The sequence below is a fragment of the Euprymna scolopes genome, chromosome 21 (assembly GCF_053919585.1).
Source record: "Euprymna scolopes isolate OS-2025 chromosome 21, ASM5391958v1, whole genome shotgun sequence".
NCBI lineage: Eukaryota > Metazoa > Mollusca > Cephalopoda > Sepiida > Sepiolidae > Euprymna > Euprymna scolopes.
The window spans coordinates 30092354-30118835 of record NC_136502.1 but is presented as its reverse complement, the minus strand read 5'-3'; the positions used below and the strand labels follow the sequence as shown (position 1 = coordinate 30118835).

At 34.6% G+C, this 26482-nt stretch overlaps 2 protein-coding genes and 1 long non-coding RNA gene across 4 annotated transcripts in view; 2 read left to right on the top strand and 1 right to left on the bottom strand.

Annotated features, from left to right (window-relative positions):
* LOC145242762 (uncharacterized) overlaps positions 1 to 26482 on the top strand; it is an 83656-nt gene that overhangs the window by 36304 nt on the left and 20870 nt on the right. The window contains exons 3-4 of the mRNA XM_080105901.1: positions 2834 to 2876; positions 4252 to 4636. Coding sequence (XP_079962027.1) covers positions 2834 to 2876; positions 4252 to 4636 — 428 coding nt within the window. The remainder of the gene's footprint in view (positions 1 to 2833; positions 2877 to 4251; positions 4637 to 26482) is intronic.
* On the bottom strand, positions 943 to 24490 carry LOC145242081 (uncharacterized). Of its 2 annotated transcripts, none has more exons than XM_080104992.1 (2): positions 24371 to 24490; positions 943 to 9727 (listed from the first exon to the last, which is right to left on the bottom strand). In XM_080104992.1, the coding sequence occupies exon 2, from the start codon at positions 9585 to 9587 to the stop codon at positions 3954 to 3956; it is 5634 nt and encodes a 1877-aa protein (XP_079961118.1). In that variant the 5' UTR covers positions 9588 to 9727; positions 24371 to 24490; the 3' UTR covers positions 943 to 3953. The 2 variants fall into 2 exon arrangements, with proteins under 2 accessions (XP_079961118.1, XP_079961117.1); XM_080104991.1 differs by lacking the exon at positions 24371 to 24490 and adding an exon at positions 22297 to 22438.
* Positions 17808 to 26482, top strand: part of LOC145242089 (uncharacterized) — a 12287-nt gene continuing 3612 nt past the window's right edge. Inside the window, exons 1-2 of the long non-coding RNA XR_013862652.1 lie at positions 17808 to 19061; positions 24040 to 24147. This is a non-coding gene — a long non-coding RNA (uncharacterized LOC145242089). The remainder of the gene's footprint in view (positions 19062 to 24039; positions 24148 to 26482) is intronic.

Here is a 26482-nt window from a genome sequence, read left to right as displayed (position 1 = left end):
TAAATTTACGCCCATGTCACTTAACTTTTAATAGTTAAATTAGAACACTTTTTAGTTCCTGTCCCACTGTGGCCGAGTGGTAAGATGTCAGGTTTTTTATACTTTCTTTTCCGCCTTCATGTCAAGGGTTCAGGTTCAAGCCTACCTGCCTATTACAACTTTTTTTTTTCTCGACACACACCTATAAACACCTGGGCAATGCCGGGCATCCTCGCTAGTCTATATATATAAAAGGCAAAATGTATGTGACCATTTTGTGTATGTCTCGTAAAGGCTTCTTTCGCACCCGGGGGGGGGGGGTTACTATCGCTTAGAACTGTTTATATAACCCCTAGATAATGATATCTAGGATTTGGGAACGCGGGTCGCCTCTACATTTATTTATGTCGACTTTTATGAGATTCGCGCTATTTCGCTCTGTCCCCTGTTTGTCCTGCTTTTTAGTATTAATAAAGTGAAACTAAATTCTAACGGACGTGTTCTCGGCATCATGCCGGGAAACGTCCAGAAGCAATCAGCTTTCATCAATGTGGGGCCAAACTCCTCTTATATTAGACAATTGCTATTCAATCTGGACAATGGGGAGCTGGTTTCCCCTTCCCCAACATCTGTTGGGGAAAAAACCAGTCAAAGTTGGGTAAACAAACCCAAATGCTGCCTTGCAGCAAAAGTTAACTGCGTGACTTCTATTTGACCTCATTAATTAGGTCAAATAGAAGCAGCAATGTTAACTTTTATTGCGGCCACCTGTCAATTCTATTTTTAATACTTAAATTCATAAATTCAAACGTGTTTCCGTTGTATGTCGTGGTGGCCCAGTGGTTAACATTGCACTTCTTTTTTTTTTTTTCACACTTTAATTTCCAACTTTGCCTCAAGGGTTCAGGTTCGATCCTCATACTCACCGACCAAAACTTTTTTTTTTATTTTACCCCCCCCCCCCCCCCCCCCCGGAGTTTTGATTTACCCAAAACCACACACACCTCAAAATACCCGGGCATCACCGGATACCCCCCGTTAGTCTAATATATAAAAGGCAAGGTATGTGTGTGTGTGTTTGTATGTCTTGCATAAACTTTTGACAAAAGCAACAAACACTGATAAAATTGGTATCGTTAGAAACATCGATCTCTTGGATGATAAATATCGAAAAATTGGTCTAAAACATTAATTCTTTAACCGTCAACTGGGCCATTTTTTGCAAGGAAGGGTCAGTTTTTGTGTCACCATTTTTACAAAGTCATTCATGCCTCACAATAACAATGTACATTTTAAAGGTGTTATTTTGAAGGCCTTTAACGCCGTAAGTGCGCCATGGGCAAGATGACTAAAGCGTTTGCTTTTTTTCACCCCCTTTTTCTTTTTCGTATTACAGGTTTGAGCCTGGCTACTGCGGTTATTTTTTATTTTTTTTTTTGCACTCACACTCACTATTATTTTAGTTATTTTTTTTTAGGGTGGAGGGGGGGATGGTTGCTCATTAGCCTTACTATACCACCTCTCAACACCCGGGCAACGCCGGGTATCCATGCTAGTTTAAAATAAAACTACTTGATCAATTTACGTCATTTTTAGAATGTGACATTTACATTTACTCATGGGTGCATATGTCATTCAGATTTTTTTTTTTTTTTTTTTTTTTTTATAATATAGTAGCAGGGGTACCTCCCAAAGTAGATAAGAAATGTATTACTTAAATTTTGTAGCTAAAATAATTTTTCTGATACATTGTGGCATAACCCATAAACTCCAATAAAATATAAGATTGTATTTAACACCTTTATCCATTGCGTTATGTATCCATGTGGATAATACTAGTACTGTTGTTATGGTGGTGGACAGCAATAATGACTAACAACATTTAGACATGGAAAGTTGGAATTTGGTAGAAATTAACTTCCTTTTCTGTCTATTGAGTTTATGAGGTTTACTGAGTATGTGAGCTTTGTGGTATTTATTGAATCTATGAATTTTATGAGTTTTATTGATTTCATGAGCTTTATGGATTTTATTTATTTTATGAGCTTTATAGGCTTTATAGATTTTATCAGGTTTATGGGATTATCAAGTTTATGAGGTTTATTGAGTTTATGAGGTTCACTGAGTTTATAAGCGTTCTGGGATTTATTTAGTTTATGAGGTATATAGGATTTATTAAGTTTAGCAGGCTCATTTTGTTTATGAGCTTTATGAAATTTATGATGTTTATTGAGTTCATAAGCTTTATAGGGGGTTATTTGAGTTTATGGGTTATGCTACAATGTATCAGAAAAATTATTTTAGCTACAAAATTTAAGTAATGCATTTCTCATCCACTTTATTTGTTTTTTAAGCGCATTAGTGAAATTGACAGACACCCAGACTATTAACCATAGAAAGCTGATTATATATATATATGTGTGTGTGTGTGAGTGAGTGAGTGTGTGTGTGTGTGTGTGTGTTTTTGTTTTTTTTACAAGGTGGTCACCACTTATCAAGGCCCGGAAGCCACTCAGGGATAAGGGTTATTGTAAGTACAGTACGTTAGTGTGGAGATTTAAAGTGTCTACTTAAGGGGGCGGTTAATCAGGAATTTGTTTACGTTGGACTTGAAGACATCCAAGTTGTAGTCAGGAGGGAAGCAGGCAGACAGAACAGTTCCACAGGCGTGCAGTTCTAAGAAAGAAGCTTTGTTCATGGAATCTACGTTTTGATTTAGGTGTTAAAAGACAGTAAAAGCAACAGCTATACACTCAACTTACACGAGAATGTGTGCAATTTCATTTCTGAAACTCCAAAATAAATCTGAAAGATTCGTACTTGTTTCAACTTTTTTTCTTGGCTCTATTTAAAGCTCACGTCATTTCCTTTCACGCCATTCTACAATGAATGCACAAGTAGGTTATTCATGCAACCCTAGAAACTCAACAGGTTATGGACCCAATAATTACCTTCTTTTCTAAGCCCATAACTTCAGTTGTGTAATCTCTATTTTCACACTCCTTTTTATCAGTGGAAAATGTTTTCGATTAATTTTAAGTGTTCAGGAGTTTGATTTCATACACTTATTTAAGGATGCAAGTATATTTCATTATTATGGACCCTTTCTGGGTTGTGTATTCCGGCAGGTACTTGTATTATTTTTGCCTGTCTGCAAATTAAAATTTTACATCGTCATCATCATCATCATTATATTGAAGCAATTTCATATTTGTACATACATTATCACTGCATACCCATTTTTTAAAAGATGAGATTGTTCAATCCTGAAAAGTCCAATACAAAAAAAGTTGTTTTTTTTAAATTTCATCTGATGTCACTGTTGTGTCAAACATGAAACCCAAACTAAATAAAACTTTCTTGGACCATGGGCTAAGATCAAATTTTATTTACAGATATTATATATATTTAAAAAAAAAACAAAAAAAAAACAGCTTTATTTGGGAATCTTAAGCAGGACGACCCCTGATGTGAATGTGGTATTATGGTGACTGAGATCTTTAGCTAGGAATAGTGTAGACAAATGAAAGGTAGAGTAACAAGGATAATCATAACCACCCCTCCCCTTCCATTTTTTTTGATTGACCTTGAGCCTAATTTTGTTTTGCCAACTTCTGTTTTCAAAATAAAAGTAATTAATTAATTAATCAAAGTGTATTATCTGTTCAGTCCAAAAATGGTATAATAATGCTGGATATCAATAGAAATATATCACAAACTCATACAAGCGTTTTGGACATAGTTCTCCATAACCAGATATATTCTGAAACATTAGCCAAATTATTTTTAGATACGTACGCTTCATTTTGAACAAATGTCATACAATAATATCATGGGGTCTGCGTTCGCGCCGGACATCAATAGAATGGAAATATTTCTAAGTATGACAGCAAAAGATGAAGAATACAGCTATAGAATTTCCATTCTTATTATTTTCTTCGGAGGGGGAGAAGTGGATAAATCGATGAAACATCTCACAACTGCCAGAGATAACTTGTGACCGGCGGAAACTCATGGATAGTTTTACCAGAGTCGTCTTCTTTATCATCTTTGACTTTTGGGGAGACTGGCGGGGACGATGTGTTGGTCATTTCACTATCAGTTTGGTTATGGATAGCAGTGAGTGTGTTGTGCTCCTCCTGCTTATGCTGCCACATTTTCTCGCACTGGCTAAATTTCTTGCCGCACAGGTCGCACGGAAACTCTGATGGCTCGGCATGCGTCCGCCGGTGAATCTGTAATGTGTCTCTCCGTGCGAACTTCTGTCCGCAGTGATCGCAGTAGAACGGCTTCTCCCCGCTGTGGGTTCGGGAGTGCGTGACGAGATAGTTCCGCTGGGCGAATCGTCTCGAGCATACCTTGCACTCATAGGGTTTTTCACCCGTGTGAATCCTGCGGTGGAGCCGGAGCGTATTCTGCTGCGAGAACCTTTTGGGACAGAACTCGCAGGCAAAGGGACGCTCCCCAGAATGGATCCGTTGATGGATCTGCAGTTTGTCCTTCTGAGCGAACCGTTGGCTGCAGATATGACACTCGTGAGGGCGTTCACCTGTATGAGTTCGGACATGGATCTGCAACGTGTCCCGTCTCGCAAATTGCTTCAAACAGACGTCACATCGATACGGCCTTTCCCCACTGTGAGTCCGTTGGTGAATTTGTAAGTAATACTTCTGCGCAAACGTCTTGTGGCACTCATTACACTCAAACGGCTTTTCACCCGAATGGGACCTCTTGTGAATCTCCAAATAATAACGCCGGGCAAATTGCTTGTAGCAGATATCACACTGGTGTGGCCTATACTCCATATGCATCTTCACGTGCATCTGCAGCTTGCCACTCCGTGCAAACTTCTTGTGGCAAAAGTTACATTGAAACGGGCGCTCACCAACGTGTATACGTTGATGCATCCGTAGCGTGCTACGGTGAGCAAATTTTTCAAAACACATATCACATTCAAATGGTTTTGCACCCGTGTGGCTACGCTTGTGCACAATCAGGTCGTCGCTGTCAGTGAACTCTTCGTCGCATACGTCACACTCATAATATTTCACGTCTGCGTGGATCTTCTCATGCGCATGTAAAAAGTTCTGCTGGGCAAACTCTTTGAAACAGACGCCACAGCGGTAGGGTTTTTCGGTGCCATGCATGCGCCTGTGGATGCGCAAGTAGTGACGCTGCGCAAATTGTTTGTGACATATGTCACACTGAAAGGGTTTTTCACCTGTGTGTGATCGGCGGTGTATCTGTAGGGCATCACGGCGCACAAAGCGCTTCGGGCACACATCACAATGAAAAGGCTTTTCCCCAGTATGAGTTCGGTTATGGATCCGGAGATAATATCTCTGCGCAAAATACTTCAAGCAAATATTGCACTGGAACATCTGGCCTCTTCGCGATTTCAATTTCGGTCGATACTGCAGTTTAGTTTCAGAGCCAGTCAATGGGGATTTTGAATACGGAAATTCATCATCGCTGCTGTAATTCAGTTTCAAAGGTTTCTCATCTATTGGGGATGCTGGCAAGTTATATGAGTGTGGACGCAGGTGCATGTCATAATAAGACGCATTAAAATTTGGCTTCTCGTCCTCAAAATCTAACTCAGAGTAAATATTATCTTTCGCAATGCTCCCCTTGTTGTCATTAGACTCCATTTCATAAAATGGTTTCTCATCGAGGTCCATGAGAGTTGAACTCTGAGAAAACTTTTCCGATTCTGACTGGTTCGTCCTACAGCTGTCAGTGTCGTGCTGCAGTTTCTCCGAGCTAGTAACATTTTCAGGTTGAGTAGAGTAGTCGTCAACTTGGCTCTCATTAACTTGAAATGGTCGCACAATGTTTGTTGGAATGTGTGTCGTCATTTGATTTTGTGTAAATCTCCCCCTAATAGGTGGAGGATTACGTCGGTATGCTTCATTATGCAAGTGGTTCCCATTAATTTGCGGTTGGTTATGTCGGTATTTATCATTTAGCATTTGTGTCTCTCTAGTAAATGGTTTATTAATTCTTTGTATCTCGTTTGATGTGAGTGTCCCTTTACTGAATGTTTCATTACTTCGGTATGTCTCCTCTAGCATATGTGTCCCACTTACAAGTGGTTGGTTACCTCGGTATATCTCATCTGGCATCCGTTCCTCTTGAATTGGTGTAGCGTTACCCTGATACGTCTCGATTTGTGTCTGTGATCCATGAGTGGATGTGGGGTTATCTTGGTATGTCTCAACTTGCACCTGTTCCCTGTGAATAGGTGGTTGGTTATCTCGGCATGCCTCGTCTTGTGTAAGTGTTCCTCTATTGAACGGTTGATCATTTTGGTATATTTTGTCTGGTGTTCCATCTCCTACATTAAGTGTTTGATTATGATGGTACGTCTTGTCCGGTGTGTGCGGCTCTCTAACAGGCAATTGGTTATCTTGGTATGTCTTGTTTGGCATCTGTGTACCTCGAATGGTTGTTTCATTATCTTGGTAGATATCGCTTTGAATTTGGGTTCCTCTAATGGGTAGTAAATTACCTTGGTATCTATCATCTGCCATATTCATCCCTCTGAAGGGTAGTAGGTTTCTACCATATGTTTTATCTTGCATGTGTGTCTCATTAGGAGTGTGCGTTCTTCGAATCAGAGGCTGATTACTTTGATATGTCTCATCTTGCCTATGTGTCTCTAAAGTGGATGTTTGGTGACCTCTCGTTGTTTCGTTTGGCATGTTTATTTCCTCAGTAGGTGGTTGGCTATCTCGACATGTATCGTCATGCATGAGTGTCACTCTGATTTCTGTTTGCTTTTTTTGGTATGCGTTGTCTTGCGAATGCGTTCCACGAATGGGTGGCTGGTTAATTTGGTATGTCTTGTTTTGGGTGCCTATATCTAAATTGGATCTTCTGTGATTTCTCATTGTTTCATTGTGCATATGCATGCTGCCAGTGGGTGGTGGAGTATCTTGGTATATCTTGTCTTGCATGTATATCCCTCTAATGGGTACTCGATTACTTCGGTATACCTCATCTGACGTGCGTGTTCCAAGAATATGTGATTGACTACTTTGGTATGTTTCATCTTGCATGTGTACCTCGTTATTGAGCGCTTGTCTACTTTTCATTATCTTGTTTGGCATGTTTATCCCTCCAAGTGTTTGGTTACCTCGGTATGTCTTATTTGGTGTCTGTGTTCTGCGAAACTTTGGCTGATTACCTTCGTATGTAACACCTTGGGTGTTTGTGTCTAAAATGGATGCTTGGTTACCGCTAGAGGTTTCATCTTGTATGTGCGCTCTTTTAATAGATGGTTGGTTACCTTGGTATGCCTTGTCTCGCATGCATATCTCTCTAATGGTTGCTTCATTACCTCGGTACGTCTTATCTAATGTGTGTGTTCTGTGAATTTTTGGCTGGTTACTTTCGTACATCTTACCTTCCACATGCGCTTCTATACTGAATGTTTCTTTACCTCTCATTGTTTCGTCAAGTGTGTTTGCTCCTCTAACGCACGTTGGGTTATCTTGGTACGCCTTGTTTGGTGTATGTGCTTGGCTACCTTGGTATATATCATCGTGCATATGTACCCCTTGAATGGGTGTATGGTTACCTTGGTATGACTGAACTTGCATCTGTTCCCTGTGAACTGGTGGTTGGTTCTCTTGCAGAATCCTCCCTCTAGTAAATGATTGATTACTTCGGTATGTCCCATCTGGTATGTGTGCTGCTACTACATTGTGTGTTCGATTACCTCGGTATGTCTCATCTGGTGGCTGCGTCTCTCTAGGAGTTATTTGGCAATCTTGATATGTCTTGTTTAGAATGTGTGAACCACTTATAAGTGCTCGGTTACCTCGGTACATCTCCTCTCGCATGTTTGTACCATGAATGGGTGGCTGGTTACTTTGGTATGTCTGATCATGTGTGTGTGTCGCTAAATCGGGTGCTTGGTGAACTCTCATTGCTTCATCACTTGTGTGCATCCCTCTAATGGACGGTTGGTTACCACGGTATGTCTCATCAGTGACTGACTGGTTACCTCGGTATGTCTTATCTTGCATGTATGTCTGTCTAATGGATCCTTGGCTTCTTTGGATTGTCTGGTTTGTCTTGGGTCTAGCTGTAATCTGTAGTTGGTTACCTTGGTAAGTCTTGTCTGGTGTGGGTGTTCCTCTAATATGTGGCTGGTTACCTCGGTAGGTCTTATCTGGCATGTGTGTTCCTCTGAGGTGCAGTTGGTTACCTTGGTATGCCTGATCCGACTTTTGCGTAATTGACGGTTGGTTTTTTTGATATGTGTCATTTTGTATACACATCGCTCCAATGGATGGTTGATTATCTCGATATTTCTCATTCGTCTGAGCTAGCTTTCCTTTTTGCATGAGGTTCTCATTTCCGAATCCTGAGTTGGTAGGATTGTTTCTGATTTCCTGCTCGTGCGTGTCTTTTGGGATAGTTTGAGTTTTTGAAAATGGTACTTGTGGAATAGGCGACAAAGAAAAACTCCCGTGACAGCTTGTGTCTTCATTTGCATGTGACAACTTATAGGACTGCATTTGAGTTTCAGTGTATGCTTTCGAGCAAGCAGCGATACTTGATGCGACATCCAGTTTCTTGTTTGTGAGCGTGTTCTTCTCAGTGTGCTTCTCTTGACTTACTGGTAATAATTCTGGAAATACTGGTTGAGAGTACTGCTCTTGAAAATGATACTCATTATGAATAGTTGCTGAGACTACTTTTATTGTTTGAGAATGAGTACTGAAACTCTGTTGGTACTCTTTGCTCTGACCATTATGTGATGTTGTATTTGTAGGAGTACTTACACTAGAAGCTTGTGAGCCTGGCTGCTTTAGAGTTACATTTGTAGTGTGACTATTGGTTATAGATGCCTTCTCACCTACACTTGAGGATTTCAAGGTAGGAGTATCTAGTTTTTGTCTATACTCATTATATAACATTTTATTGTATAACTCCTTATTGTATAACTCATTACCATATATATCCTGATTGTATAACTCTTGCTGGTATGGTTTATTCCACTCTGCAATTCTCAAGGAGTGGCAAGGAGTTTGACTTTTTGCAGAAATATCAACTTTCTCCTGCGATGAGTTGGGAGCTTTTGGTGACTGTGAAGCCGGTGTTCGTTTTGGACATTTCTTCAGGCGTCGACCACTGTACAGTGCTTTCCCAATCTGCTGTGAGATAATTGTACGGCTCGACACAGAGTTGCACTGTTTCTGTAAGTACTCTTTACTGCCATAAATACTGCTGTTGAACACGGCCTTCTCAACAGACGGCGTTATCTGCTGGGTGAACATAGAATGTACAGGCGCAAAATCCTTCGCATAAAATTCCGGATAGAATGTCTTGTCAACAAAGTGCGAGGCGAGATGTAGGCTTTGGTGTGGCATGAAGTCCTTCAGGTAAATATCAGTGTATAACGTTGGCTGAACTTGTGTTGCATGTCTCTGCAAGAACTCTTTACTGTAGATCTCAGATGTGAATGGTGACTTTTCAAGTAAATTTGGAAATTTCTGCATCTGGAGAGTGTGCCTCTGCGGACAATCTTTTCCGCAGATTTCTGGGCAGAGATTCTTTTTGCCAGCATAAGGTTCCATGATAGATGATAAATCCATTGGTGCTAAATGTATCTCATAAGGTAGAAGAGTTCCCCTTAAAAAATTTTCTGGGAATTTAAAAATTGTTTTGTTTTATTCTTACTCTGGTTTTTGATGTTTTGAATAAAATCAGTTATTCCATCAGAATTTCATAGATCCTGTAAAAAAGAAAAAGAAGGCAAGAATTATTTAAGAAAAGTGGGTGCTTATTCAGAATTACACTTATTAAAAAAAATTAAAAAAACATACAGAAAATTTTTTATGTTGTATGTACTTGTTGTGAAACAAAAATGTGATATTCGAAAAATCAAATTTATCAAGTGTTTTTTTTTAACTAAAAAAAATAAAAATTTATGATGTTTAGCGATTTTAATACTAAATTGTACTAATTATAAGGTTGATTTAGATCTCAATATTTCGAACTGAGTTGTCTACATTATTTATGCTGGATTAAAAACATGGTCGACCAAAATTCACTACATCTCCTTAGTCATAAAACTTGATTTTCTTAGTTAATAAAAAAACCTACTTGATCAATTTATGTAAATTTTGAAATATGACATTTTCATTCTGTGATGAGTACGTACATCATAAAGATTTTTTCTGTATATTTTTTTAATCAAGTATAATTCTAAATAAACACAGAAAACTTAATGAAAATTACTTTTTATTTTATATTACAAATAAAGATTTTGTAAACATTTTAATGTTTCTTTGGTCAAACAAAAGAAAAAGAATACATATTAAATCTTTATGCTTATATTGAAGATGTTTACTCCCAAATGAAGTAGCCATTTTTTAAAACTAATTTCTTGCATCTATGGTGCTTTCGATCACCACTCATGGGGAGGTGGTCATTGGTTTCTAGAGACGTGTTAACAAAAGATTTTTGGAGGTTATATTTTAGGGTTTTTTGTAAGGAAGGAAATTTTTGGGGGATGAGCTGGATTCAGAGAAATATTTTCAGTAAAAAGAATTTGCAGGTTTTATATTCAAATGTGAGAAAAATGAGAAATTTTGTAATACGGTAAATAAAACAAAATAATGAGTTTAGAAGAAAAATATGTTTGAAATAGAAGGTTTACAGCAATAGGAAAAACATAGAATGTTCATGAATATTTTTAAAGTTCTTGTAAAAACAAGGGGGTTCATTAGCTGAGACAGTAGAGGAAGTCTGGATCGATTAATTAAGAGCCTTGAGGTTCAAGAGTAAGGAAAATTGTATTTAAAACTTCTTTGCTTAATTCAACGTCTGTCAGAGTGATCTAATCATATGATAATCTGTGCATATGAGCTATATATATATATATATATATATATATATATATATATATATATATGTTCAGAAAGTGTGAGAAAATATATATATTCTGTGGAAAATCATTATATATGTGGAAAATCATTATATATGTAGAAAATGGCTGTGGAAAATCATTATATATAATCTTTCACAAAGAGTTTCCAATTTGTAAAAAAAAAAACATCTTTTATTCATGAATTAGATATCACTTTTCTTCTTTCTTTTTTTTTTCCAAAAAACTCGGATGTGTAGGTAGGTTCAACTGCATGATTTTCGAATGGGGGACTCCAAATCTAATTCCTATTGTTCATTAAATAGTGTTTTTTCATCATCTGAAGAGAATATTTTGAGAATATTTTCAAATGACAAAATGTCTGAAATTGTCTGAACGGTCATGAAATGATTGTAACGTATTATGAAAAGACACAACTTGTTGCTATCACTCCGATGTACAGGAAGGAAGCTACACACGCCTCCGCACAGTTACTTAGTCCACAGTACATTGTAGTTTACATTGCACTGTAGAGAACCTACTATTGATTTTATAAAATTATTTTTTATACGATGCCTTGAATTGAAGTTCAAAATACAAGAGTAAAGTATCATGTTTCAATTGTGTTTGAAACAGAAACATTCATTTTGAATGCACCCCTGTCATATCAAAGAAGCTACGGTTGATTTTATATGTCTGGCCTTTAGTCTTGTGTGCTAATAAAACTTCTCAAATGCACTTGTGATATTAGGTTGTGTAAGGTGTTGACTTTGGTTAAAATCGCCTGTTTCTTCTTTAATCGTATTATTTCGATTTTCAATACTTATCAAAGACCTTTCGATAGAAAACCTATCTAAGAACACTGCCAGACACATAAAGCACCTTCATGCGAAATTTCATAAAAATCAGCTCAGCCGTTTTCGAGTCCATAGGGAATGAACACACACACAGTTCCTTTTATATAATATATATATATATATATATATATATATATATATATATATATATAGATAGATAGATAGATAGATATTAAGGGATGCTCTTTTTTTTTTTTTTTTTTTACAAGGGTGTCACCACTTATCAAGGCCCAGAGGCCACTCGAGGATAAGGGTTAATAGGTATACATTAGTCATTGTGATTTTAGCATAGTAAACAGTGGGAATTTTGTAACTTGGATTACTTAGGGGGACGATTCAATTAGAACTTGTTCACATTGGACTTTTTCTTTTCTTTTTTTTTCATAGGTATCAACTCATTATCAAGGCCAAGAGGCCACTCAAGGATAAGGGTTAAATTCTTCCATTGAGAGTTTGTGATTCCCATGTTGGAAAACCTTAAAATTGATATGTAGTAGCAAAACAAAATAATGGCCTATTTTCTCTTGTGAATCAATGTCCCTCCGATGTGATGCGACCACACACTGACCAATCAGCTGGTACGATGCATTGATTCATCTGTCCCCTAAGGAAGTTCTTTAGCCTCTTTTGAGAATTGCAGTCTACAACTCAACCGGCGAGCAAGACAGACGCCTCTCCTTCCTCCTGTCAACGTCCACCATACACAACAGCTCCTCAACTCTTACCGTAGAAGCTGACATCAGCACATCAGACCTCGCTTCAAAAACGGCTTACTTCTAACTGAGAGATCAACCTTTTATATTGAATAAACCTTTACGTTGTTTTGTTTAAAAAAAATTTTTTTTTGTTGTTTTAGTTATTTGTTCTTCGTAGTTCATAAATTTTATAATTAGAAAGGAAAACATAAAACAATCCTTTCCAAAACATCCTTCTAAACTGAGGTCATTTTTATTTTTATCCCAATCCAGTGCCTCTTTTGGGGGCCCTGAATATTTTTTTCTCCAGCATTAAAAAGCCTGCTTTCGTGTGGAGGCAAGCAAATCAGGACTGACCTCCATAATCGGCCCCTGCAACAGTCAACGTTCGCCTACATAGTTTTGTAAATGTATTATTGTTATTACTGTGATAACCCCTATACAATCTCTCCCTCTTCTCCCCACCCCAACCTCTTGCTCTATTTACCAACCATTCTATGTTGTTCAGCCCTCTCCCCTCCTCCGCTAAACCACAGAACACTGAAAGTGGGTATGACAATTTTGATTCAATTCAACAGCTGACAGCAAGTACCCTACCTAGTGTATTCGTTACTCATGCATAATCAGGCCCACCCTACAAACCCCAGACGTCTGGCCAAAAAGAAGGTTAGCTGTGCTGGAAATTTAACAGCCAACTAAACTGGTTCTAGAACCTCAGAGCTTTCTGAGATAAAAAATAAATAAATGAAAAAAAAAAAATAAAAAGCTCATGTTAGAATGTTGAGAGAGAGAGAGAGAGAGAGAGAGAGAGAGAGAGAGAGAGAGAGAGAGAGGGAGAGAGATCTAACAATTTATGACTTTCTGAGAAAAAAAAAAGAGGTTGAAGGAATGTTAGCCGAGGTTGTTAAATAGATCCCCTCATTGATAATGATAATCATTTCAAACTGCCCACTATTACTTTTAAAGTGAAATCTTCTTTCTTCTCATCTTTCTGAAGAACCTTTCTTCTATTTTGTTTTGGAATATTGTGTGGAATTTTTAATTAATATTTCATCATCTGTGAATAGCAGCCAAATAAACTAAAAACAATATGTTTTGTTATTGATTGTGAAAGGCGTATGAAACAGTAAATAAAAAAAAACATACTTCCCAAAATAATAAATAACAAAAATTATGATTGTAAACTGATTCTTTGCTTTGGCCATGGCTAGTATATATACATATTATATATATACATGTTATACATATATGTATGCATATATAGTATACATACATACATACATACATACATACATACATACGTTGAGTAGGCATATACACCACTCTCTAAACCTTGATAGGCAGTATCCAGGGACAAGCAGGTGCAAGGTGACAGTTAGCCATGTCAATCGCAAGTTTTCCATCAGAAATTTCCTTCTCCTAGAAAGGTCGCTTTCACCACAGCTTATGGGAGTCCCTTCTACCACCTACGCCATTTGCCCATGGCTAGGACTTAGGTTGCTGGGCATCAGAGCATATTCCACACGCCTGTGGGTCTAGATCATGCATGCCTCAGCTGTGAGGGTCTGAGCTCCACAGTATGGTAGCTCTCAAGAGGGAGGCTAACAGGTACTACACCTTGCCCAAGGGTGACCCTGAACTCTGTATGCCAAAGGCATTCATTTCTGAGGTACATATATGTATACTTGCATACTGCAGACATACATACAGACACACATTATATATATATATATACAGTGATGATCATATTTATTGGCACGGTAAAATAAAAGTTAAATTTTGTCTAATAAATTCTAAAAAAGGGATTAAATTAAAGAAAATAACAAAGTATATTATGTATTTTTAACTGACCTTTCCGATGCAGCAATCGGATTTTAGAAAAAATAAATAACAAAGGAACAACAAACATAATTGCAAAAAACCCTTGTTCAAAATTATTGGCACGGCTTTGTTTTTCTTTTAGTATCAGTATAATATCAATCAATTTCCGGTTTACGTGCTTTCTGAACTTTTTTATAGCCATATTATGCTTGTTTAACGCTAATTCAATGAATAATTTTTTTCAGATAATTTTTAGATAGCGATTTATTTAAACTATTATAAGTGACTAAATTATAATTTTCAATCGCCATGGTTAAAACTAAGGAACACAGCGAAGACGTCAGGAAGCTTGTTGTAGCATGCCATACCAATGGGGAGGGCTATGATAAGATTTCAAAGAAGCTAAACCTTCCCAAATCCACTGTTAGAGCCATAATAAACAAGTTCAAATTGCAAGGCCACGTTATGAGTTTAGAGGGTAGAGGGAGAAAAAGGATTCTTTCCCCAAGAGATGAACGGAAAATTGTTCGACAAGTAAAACAAAACCCAAGGATCTCTGTTGGAGAGATTGTTGATGAACAGAGCATCTCTGGAGTGAATGTATCTCGACATACAGTTGGTAGAGTTTTGAAGAGAGCTGGTTTAAAAGCATGTCGTCCGAGAAAGACTCCCTTATTGAAGCCTATGCACCTGAAAGCAAGGCTAGCCTTTGCAAAACGTCATATTGATAAAGATGTTGCATTCTGGAAACGTGTTCTATGGACTGACGAAACGAAAATAGAGTTATTTGGCCATAATAAAGTGTCTTATATTTACAGAAAATCTGGCGAAGCTTTCCTGCCTAAGAACACCATACCCACAGTGAAGCACGGTGGAGGCAGTTTGATGTTTTGGGGATCCTTTGCTGCCTCTGGACCAGGGCGACTTGTTAAGGTCACAGGTAGCATAAAAAAGGAAGATTATGTTAAAATATTGGATGAAAACCTGAAAGACTCTGCTAAAGAGCTCTCACTTGGTCGTCTTGGTGGTTCATGCAAGATAATGACCCAAAGCATTCGGCTAAACTGACTAAGAAATGGCTTGAGGACAATCATATTAATGTTTTGGAGTGGCCATCACAAAGCCCAGACCTTAATCCAATTGAAAATTTATGGAGAACATTAAAATTGAGGGTAATGCAAAGGAAGCCTAAGAATCTTATTCAATTGGAGGATTATTGTCAGGAAGAGTGGGCTAAAATTACTACTGAAGAGTGCAACAACTTGGTTGTAAACTATGAAAAGCGACTGAGGAAGGTAATCAAGGCCAAAGGCTATACAATTGATTATTAAATAAATCGTGCCAATAATTTTGAACAAGGGTTTTTTGCAATTATGTTTGTTGTTCCTTTGTTATTTATTTTTTCTAAAATCCGATTGCTGCATCGGAAAGGCCAGTTAAAAATACATAATATACTTTGTTATTTTCTTTAATTTAATCCCTTTTTTAGAATTTATTAGACAAAATTTAACTTTTATTTTACCGTGCCAATAAATATGATCATCACTGTATATATATATATATATATATATATATATATATATATATATATATATATAAGAGCAAACAGTTAATAAAACATGTTAAAAAACACTTTGAAAAAGAGTTAAAAAAACATATTTAATCTGAAAAGGAAACACTTGGTAAGTGGATAGTTCTAAATCCGCGGAGTTTCAAAGAAAAACTTTCCTTCTCATCAGAGGGTAAGAATTTCAAAATGTTTCGTTACAACATAGATTTTTAATTAATTGTATTTAAATTTATATTTTTAATATTAAGTTTTAATATAAACATGACTCTTGTCAGCTATTTTTGAAAATATTATTGCACAAATATTAAGCATTTTGTAGGCCACCCCCCTCATATTTTGTTTGTCTCTTTTTACTGAACAAAATATGGAACCCCGTAGGTAACCAAGTGAACATTCAGTAAAACCGTATTTCATACTTAATATGCAAATGTTTATAATATTATTAATTGTTAAACTGTGTAAATCTTAAAACCTAACAAAATTATAATTAATTATTAATTGCAGTTTGAAGAAGATAAACAAAGGTTTTAAAAAATCATTAAGTCGCTTCTGTTTTTCCATAGTTCGTATAGTAAACAGAAATCTGACGCCACGGAAACGTGTGGTCCATTTTTCACAATCGTTTGGCAGACCCTATTGTTGACCCTTCAAAGTTGCTTTAATTAAAAAAAAATGTTTCATTAAAATGATTTATTTGTTCGAAAAAAAAAACAAAAAAAACAAACTATTTTATAAAAATCCAATGTTGCTTTCATTACAAAATTATTTTATTAAAATTATATTTTCTTATGCAAACTTTTCAATAAATGTTTTTACAATTATATTTTGATAAATTTTTATGCAGTAAATGTTTTGGTTTTGAAATGGCTCTCGCCCAGTTTAGACAATTAGGAATATGTCATTTTCATTTTCTACTTTTAATAATAATGTATTTCATTTTCTGTTTTTAATAATAAAAAAAAAGAAATATATATATATATATATATATATGTGTGTGTGTGTGTGTGTGTGTGTGTGTGTGTGTGTGTGTGTGTGTGTGTGTGTGTGTGTGCGCGTGTGTTTCATGAAAATTTTTCCCGTTTTCATTAATTAAATATAAACATTTTCAATTAAACAATGACGGATGTTCTCTTTCACTTTCTTTCTTTCTTTACTTTTTTTCATAGTTCTTTCCGGAAGTAATTAATATTTAGTTTAATTTTTTTGTTATTTATATCTAACTTCAGTCAGAGTTTAAAATACTGATTTCTCCCTCAGATTTTAACAAGTGCGCGAAAAAAAAAGATGGCATCTCCATTTTCGGCGACAAACTGTAGAAGTACCAAATAGATACATACAGTTACTACAATTTGATCCAAACCTGAAAGAAAGGCCAGGCGTCTGTTTCTCCCTGACAGAATCCGGACACTACTTTTTTCATAGCGAGCTAGAGAGAAGTTGGGAAAGGGAATGAGATCATGTTTTGAATTTGTTCTGGTCAGTTATCATAGCAGCTGAGACAAGTTTCATTCTCAGAATTGATCTGGATTTTTAAAATTTATTTATTTATTTGTTTGTTTGTCTGGCACTTGTACAGTTTTGATCAAGACATTAAAAAACTGAAAATATCGGGGGGGGGGGGGGAAAGAAAGCTATATTGTACGTTACGTATTCGTTTTGGACTGAAGATCTCCGAAAAAAAAATTCACTTAATTTGATCAAGTTTTTTTTTTTTTTTTTTTTTTTTTTTTTACAGCGGAAAAACACGTTTTTATAACAGCGCAGTGAAGGTAGCCATCTTTTATTTTTTGAACACGCCACGGAGAGATAACTCAGTTTAAAGCGCTGAAAATCCCTCGCCCCTCCCCATCTGTAATACTAGCTTTTCTTCCTAAACATCGAACCTTTTGCTCGGTATCATAGCAAATTGATTTTTTTCGGTGTAAAAAAAAAAAAAAAAAAAAAAAAACTCAAACTACTTGATGAAATTAAGTGAAAAAATTTTTTCGGAGAACTGCATTCTATAACGGATACGTACAATATAACCTTTGTTCGATATTTTCATTTTTTTAATGTCATGATTAACCTGGTACCAGTACCATTTGTCTTGTCCGTCTCAATCCTGTTCCTTTTAATTTCTTTGGTCAATGTCTAGAATCTTTCAACTCCGATGACGATTCCTATTTTTCGGGAGTGATGAAAACGAATAGATACTTTAAAATGACCCAGAGTAATAGTTTTCATGATATGGGGAAATTACTTTTTCAAAAAGTGGGGATCATTTTTCTATAAAAAATCAACCTAAAATGAGTCCCACTTTCTGGTCACCTAGTGATAATTTATTTGTTGTTGTTGTTTTGTTTTTTTTTGTTTTGTTTTGTTTTTTTAGACTGCCTGAAAGCCGTTTTGGTAAATTGTTACTTTCCACCTTAACAATCATCTTTAACATGACGGCTTTTGAAGGTTTTCGGATATGCTGAAAACGAATATCTTTAATTTATATAATTTAATATTTAAATTTGCCGCAAATAAGTAGTTTTTCGGATATTAAACAGGTGACCATTTCTATACGTGCAAGCGCGCATATTTTTTCACGCTCGTGCGTTAACTTTGCCTCTAAAAAGTTGGTTTTATTCGGGTCTGTATTTCCGATTTCGTATTGTTTTCACTGGTTGCCATGTTTGTTTTTCGCACGTTCACGTCTAATTTGCCCGTAGATTAAATGAAAAATCCTTTATGTAAAAGGGGTGTGCGTTTTCTCGTCGAGTGGTTCCAATATGGGGGATTGCGTTAGAAGATGTACACATGTAAGTTAGAGGTTAACTCTTTGACTGACGTGTGTGATGAAACTTTAAGAATGCGTATTAAAAAAAAAAAAAAAACAAACAAACAAACAAACTTCGTCCTCCGGGCAAAACCTTTGTAAATGTCAGGTGACAAAACTTGAAGATGTACCGCATAAAATAATCAGGAAAGGGCAAATTTCAAGTAAAATTTTTAATAAATATGCCAAATTGCTTTTAAAAGGGCTAAATCCGCGAATGGTTCTAAAATGGGTGATCGATTTAGTAAAACGTTGCATTAGAAACTGAGCACCCCTACAAATATTTAAATATTAAGATTCACTTTTTTCATTTCTTTTGATAATTTGGTAGATTAGTGTCCATTCCATTATAACTCCCTAAGAAAAGACAAAAATAAAAAATAGGGGGGCGGTACTGCTCCTACACGTGAATCTATCTCCGTCGCTTCTTCTCCGCTCACCGCCTGTGGTTAAGGTGCGTGTTTATTTTTGTTTTTGTTTTTTTTGCATTTTTACAAAGGAGTCACCACTTATCAGTGGATGGGTGGAAAGTTAAGAAAATATTATGAAATGTTGACAATTTGCGATGATGACACTGATTTTATAACAAAATGTTAGATTTAATTTAAAACGATGACTAAACTGTACGAGGTCACAATCGTATACCTTATTTTGTCCAAATCAACAAAAATATATTTTGTTAACTGCATAATAAAACCGTAAACAATAGACTAACAAGAACGCATGGATCGTGCTTCTTGACCAATGACCACACGATGGAAAGCATGGAATAAAAAATTCGGGTTTCAATTTCTACCCCTTCCCTTCGCATGTAGCATTGTCGTGCATGTATTTTGGTAATGCTGGAGCCAACATCATTGTTGGTCCCAAAGACCCAAGTTTAAATCCTAATACTGAAAAATACGAGAAGGGGTGGGGGAGGGGTTGTGCCTCACTCCTCATGCTATCGTCTCCATCCACCAAAAAGACATAACAGCACAAATCGCATTAAACGATTTCATCAAATTAAAGAGGGACATTTAATGTTCGAGTCAAAATAAATTGAATGAGTTTTAGTTTTTTTCTGATCAAATTAAATGCTTATTTTATTTGGTAAACGTTATGACTAAATAAATAATATTATTACCGAATTACTTAATTATTTCTTGATTTTTATGTTATATATATATATATATATAATATAAAAATCAAGAAGGAGAGTATTTCTTCGAAACTCCCCGGATTAAGGACTATCCACTTATCTTATGCTTCCTTTTTAAAATTAAATGTTTTTAACTCTTTTTCAAGATGTCTTTTAACATGTTTTATTAATCATTTGTTCAAGCTCTATTTCCTTTTCGGTTTTATTGAGCTTTTACATCTGGTTGAGATTACTTTACTTGTAAATATTAACTCTTTAATATTTATAATATATTTTAAGTTTACCATTTTGATTACCTTGGTAAACTTATTGTAATTATATATATATATATATATATATATATATATATATATATATATATATATATATATATATATATTAGAGAACAACAAAAATGTTAATAATATTATATATTTGTGTGTGCGTATATAAACATATTTTTTTAATTTTCTTCCTTTGAAGATTGTAACGCTGGGTATGGGGCAACCAAACCAGTTGCCCTGCTTTTTATTGAAACCAACCGAGAGCTCTTTTTAGTATCCTCGTTGTTCCCTTAAGTGCACTTGTCTGGATTTCTTTTGTACTTGGTTCACCAGGAATATTAGTTAGGTAGGACTCCAGGTTCTTCTTCATAAGCCCACTGGCATGTATAATAACTGGTATGATCTCTCCAAAATTCCAGTTTCTTTTCATATCATAAATGAGACTTCTCTCTCTCTCTCTTTTTTAATTTTATTTTTCTTCCTTTGAAGATTGTAATGCTGGGTATGGAGCAGCCAAACCAGCTGCCAACATTGCCCCGCTTTTTTATTGAAACCAACCGAGAGCTCTTTTTAGTATCCTCGCTATTCCCTTAAGTGCATGCGTGCGCGTGTGTGTGTGTAAAGGCACAAACCAAGTTATGTGTTCATCAACGTTTCGTCTTCATTGCGCGGTTTCCTCCGGATGAATGAAATTAAGAAAACAAAACACGAGTACAATATTTGAAAATATATTTTTGATGTAATGAAATGTATGAATCAAAAATATTTTTTCAAATATTTGTACTAGTGTTTTGTTTTCTTAATTTCATTCATCCAGAGGAAATCTCGCAATAAAGACGAAACGTTGATGAACACATAACTTGGTTTGTTCCTTTTTAATTTCTCTATTTTGTTGGAATACTATTTCCATTATTCTCGTGTACGTCAGCCATATATATATATATATATATATATATATATATATATATATATATATATATATATATATCTTTGTTGGGTAATTAAAATTTCTGCATATTCTTTACAGGTTTTTAATGTTTTTTTTTTTTTTTTGAGAATTTGAATTAATTTCTACAAGATTTAAGTTATCTCCAAGATCAGTGCTCGGAAAAAATAAAGCTACCGGAAGTGGATACGGTTCATTATAGAACGGAACGGAGGCACGAAAAACACAACCATATATTTATTTGATATATAAAAAAAAATACTTTAGTTTTAACACTTCTTGCGTTATCAAATCATAAAACGAAAAGAAAATGTTCAATTCATGTATTATATATTGCAATGAGACCGTTGTTGGGGTGTTGGTGGGATGTCAAAAGTAATTTATAAAACACGTTTAGTAATTTACCGGTACAATTTCGCTCATTTTGCTTAAATATTATTATTTTTTTTTTTATATATATATATATATATATATATATATAAAAAACGGTATTATTATACAAACACCGTGACAGCGTTAGGGTTAGGGTTAGGATTAGGGTTAGGGTTAGGGTTAGGGTTTAGGGTTAGGGTTAGGGGTAGGGTTAATTCGCTGTCATGGTGTTTGTATAGTTTTACCTAAAAAACAACGATTGTTGGTTTAAAATTATATTTTTGTCCTACTATTTCGTTTTTATAAAATTGGACTTATATAAAAAAAAAATTTTATACGTCGCAATTAATTTTTCGAAAATTGGTTTCTCTAAAATCAAATTTATTAAAATTTAATCTCTTCAATCTTGTTTTCTTTTAAGGCGGCGAAAGGTAAATATTTGTCATAAAATTTTAATTTTATCTAAGTTAAAAAATTATCCCCTGGAGAAAAACGTATCAAAAACCCAAATCGATTATTATTTTTTTTATTATTATTTATTTATTTAATTTTTTGACACTTGTGCATTTTGACATCGAAAGACATTCTTTAACGCAAGGAGTTTGGAGAGGGGGGTTTTGTTTTATTAACTCTTTTCTTGCTGCGAACGAAACTCTCCTAAAGCGAAAGCAAAACAATGTTAAAATGCACAAGTGTATTATTTATTTATTTGTGTTAAATATTTGAGCGTATCACAAACGAAACTGCGAAATATTCTAATGGGTCCTCTTGTACAATTAGGGTCTTTTTTTTTTCTTTTAATTATTATTTATGTTAACATTTTAGAGTTTAATGAATCGGAAGAATAAAAACGAAAAATCTGTGTTTTTTTTTTTTAATTGTTTTTTAGATTGACGAAAAAAGTAAAAACTAAAAAAGAAAAAAAAAGTTTTGTTTTGGTTTTAATTTACGGTGGAAATAAACTTACCTGACTTAAAACTGAGATTTTACAAATAAAATTCAGATCTGTCGTGTATAGATCGCCGTAAATAATATGTACACTTTTTTTTTTTACATATCGCGATTATTGTTTTAAAAAAAAATCTAAAATCCAGAATGAGAAGTTCGAGTCCAAATTCAACAGTTTTGTATTTCATTATTTTGTTGTTGTTTTTTTTTAGGTGAGGAATTCGGAAAAGTGCAATTTGTTTTGTTTTTCTCCGTTTTTATTTCTTTTCTTCTTTGCTTTTTTGCGCTATTTTTGTTTTCACGTTTTTTTTCTTGCGTCTTCTTTCTTTTTTTTATCTTTTTAAAACTAAACGATAATGCATATTTTTTAAAGTTTCAATAATAAGTTTAACTTTCGTTGTGCAGTGTGCACACACTTGAATAAATAAATAAATAATTCAATTAAAATTCATTTGGTTGAACTTTAAAAAAACTTTTTCTTTTTTTTTTTTTTTTTGTGCTAAGTGACTTCCTGACCTCCAAACTAGAAAGTATCGTATCTGTTCTGTCTTGTACGAAAGATCCTTCTAGAGCGAGGCAATTTTTTTTATTTATTTTTGGCCCAACACACTGTGTCCTTTTGGGGGGAACTGAAATATTCCCCACTTTGAAAACGATCTTGTGTCTAACTTTGTTTGACACAAGGTCGCGAGGAATCAAATAAATTAATTAACACTTTTACAAACGCTTTTTTTCTTTTCTTTTTTTAAATAGTTATTAATATTAACTCTAATCAATTAATGTTTATTATTAAGCACACCTAATGGCATAATGCCGGCAAAAACAAAAAGAAACATAATACTTTTCAAAATAGTTTTCAAAATTTCATTAGAATTTACAATTGGAAATCTCAATATAATATCCTAATATTCTTCCTCGTTCCTTCGTGTTTCTTTCTTTCTTTCTTGAATGAAGTTCTTTTTTGTGGTTGTTCAGAATTTCTCATGCAATAATCGTCATCATTTAATGGTTACTTTGCCAACGACGATTGTCGTCAGCACAAAACACTAATTCCTAAAATCCGAAGTTTCGATTCTTTCCTATCTGCGATTGTTTTCCCCGCAAAAAGGGGGGGGGGCAATAGTCCAATCACCGGTCAACAACACCGCGGCATGAAATGACCACAACATAGGCATGGTGGTCAATCAACGGTCACTATACGCGGCAGTGCGGCGTGCGGCGCACTTCTTAAAAATGCCTTACAAAAATTTCGAAAATCTACTTGCCAAATTTTCAAATTATACATATATGTAGTCAATAAAAATAATAATAATAATAATAATAATAATATTAATGAGTCTCCTGGAAAATGAAGGTTCAATCGTTACTACAGACGATTATAACTAAAATTTAAAAAGAAAAAAGCTAACACTTGGTCAAAGTTGACGGAACGAGAACAACCTACCGCGCCAGCGCGCCACCGCGGTCAATTTAATGAAAGGTTCAGTTCAAAATTCCCTTTAGATTCCCGAGTCCAACTATAATTTAAAATGGTTAACCTGGAGGAAGTCGGAGGTTATATCGGGCGAAACGTTGTAAATATAATCACTAAGATGAGAGTAGCTGTTCGAATGATCAAAATTATTGATCCTGATCTTAAAAAAGATCTAAAAAAAAAAAATTTTTTTTTTTTTTTTTTTAAACAGAAGGTTGTGGGTAGTAATAAATTTTCTTTGTATGCAATTTAATGTTTTTTGTTGTTGTTGTGTTTTGTTTTTTATAGTCAAACTTGATTTGTCGAAAGCTGGACTTCAAAACATCCTGATTTTCCAAATTCCGATCGGGGAAAACTGAACACCCACTTAAAAATTTAACAATCGATTAAAACAAGGTATATATATGAACAGAAATTTTGAATGCTTAATACAATTGTTTGTTTGCTTTTTGTTTGTTTTTTGTTTTTTTTAGAATTGAGTGTGGAGGGAAGATACGTGATATATAAGTTAATCCATTAATAAAATTAAATCACTCAGCTAAAAAGAAAGAGATTTGGGATGAGGGGTGGGGCGTGAAGGTATGAACAATAATGGAGTTGTTTTTTTTTTTGTTTTTACCTTATCTCTAGCGTTCCTTTACGTTCAGGCTTTTACGGAGTCGTTCATATTTTCCCACCCTCACTCTCTCCAGACAGACCGAGAGATAATTTATATTTACTCACTTACTTACATGCACACACATACATTATATATATATATATATATATATATATATATATATATATATATATATATATATATATATATATATATATATATATATATTTGTATGTATGTGTGTATGTCTAAGAAGCCGGTGTTCTCAAATTCAAAGTTCCGCCTGAATACATATCCAGTACTTATACTTTTTTGGAAGGCGGGGGGGGGGTTGTAGGATTGATGATGGGGGTGGGGGAAAGTAGATAAAGAATCGATTATTTTATGACATATGTCACGTGTCTGGCGTCTTTTTTACATCTATTGCTAATGATAGACAACCCTGCTACTGTGATTGACAACGGCAGAATCACTTTTCAATTTTTTGTGTCTTTAAATTAAAAAACAAATGTAAAAAAAAAAAAAAAATATATAATTGTTTGATTCTTTTTATTTATTTTATTTTTGACAAATATGGAACACATTTACCAATGTTAGAAAGATCTGAATAGATTGAATTGGACAGATAGATATTATTTACCTCCTTGCTAGCAAGTTGGACACAAGGTCAGCCGTGATTTTGAGAGGCATGCACATTAAGATAAACACACTCCAGCTTACAAAAATGCCAGAGGAGCCCCATCGTAGGCGCACCTCAGGTAATTAATGATAAAGTAATTCTTTACAGAGAAGTTAAAGCCTTGTACAGCAGACCTACCGCTTAAACACTGTGCAGAATCATACCGCAGACCAACATAAACAAAGCCATTGTAAGATTGATATATATACATTTGACAGACTATGGATACCCACGAAGGGGTGCCTGCGCATGAAATTTTTGTGACGGGAGGTGTGCAATCTCCAACCACAACTCTCCTTAATCGACGTTGTTTTAATACCAGTGGCCAGTGAAGTATGTACAGGACAACTGGAAACAAATGCTGAGATAAGCGGAGAGCTTATACAGCGCCTAGAATTCCCAAATGGTCATCCATCTGGTACTAAACAGGCTCAACGTTGCTTAACTTGTAATCTGACAAGAATTTGTGTGGCAACACGATTATACCGAATATTATATATATATATAGTCTTTGAAGTTTTTAACATTTGAAACCATACAAAAATTTACTTTTTATCATTCGTTAAAAAAAAAAGAACATCTAGTCAGTAAGTCATTTAATCACCTGCAATCACTGCATCAACTCTCTCGAATTTACTATAATACCATTTTTTTTATTTTTTTAAGGGATCATCAGTTGTTTACCATGAAACACTGTTTCGGGGATTTAAAAACAAAACAGTATATTACATCATGGCTCCCCAGCAGTGTTGATCAAACACCACCAACCTTAATCTTAGGAAGAAGACATGTTACAAAAATTTTATCCAATTTCCTATTCTTAATTGCAATTACTAACCTTATCATAGTATAAAAATGAATTTCTTACCTGTGCGATTCATCAATTTCCACATTTAAAATGGATACATTTTTTAATTTATCAGTCTTGTATTTATATAATTTGGATTAATCCATTTAACTACTTATCACCCCCACTATAATTAGTAGTTTGTATATTTACATTCTTATTTAAAATTAGATATATAAAGGTTAAAAATATTTTATTTTTACATATATACATTTTTTTTTTTTTATCTATAAAATTTTTTATATGTAATTATAAATACATTTTATACATTGCTAATATAGTTTTGGATTTCCTTTATTAATATAGTCTGGTTTATCTTAAACGATTCAAAAGCATCAGGATAACGAACAAATGCTTTATTCAACTGTTTAAATATTTTATTTTTATCTCCATAATATATATATGGTCAAATATGTTTATTCAATTTTATTTCACCTTTTATTTATACCAATCCGTTAATTTATGAAGCTCGATATAACTACAGAGCATATACAAAGAAATGACAAAAGTCTTTATACTGAATTTCAAGATGTTGACCATCTTATTGTTTATTTCTTTAAGTAAATTGAAATGCTCAATTTTTGACAGCACTTGTTCTGTAGCACAG

Coding starts and splice junctions, on each gene's coding strand:
- LOC145242081 (XM_080104992.1), bottom strand. CDS start 9,587: ATGGATTTATCATCTATCATGGAACCTTATGCTGGCAAAAAGAATCTC.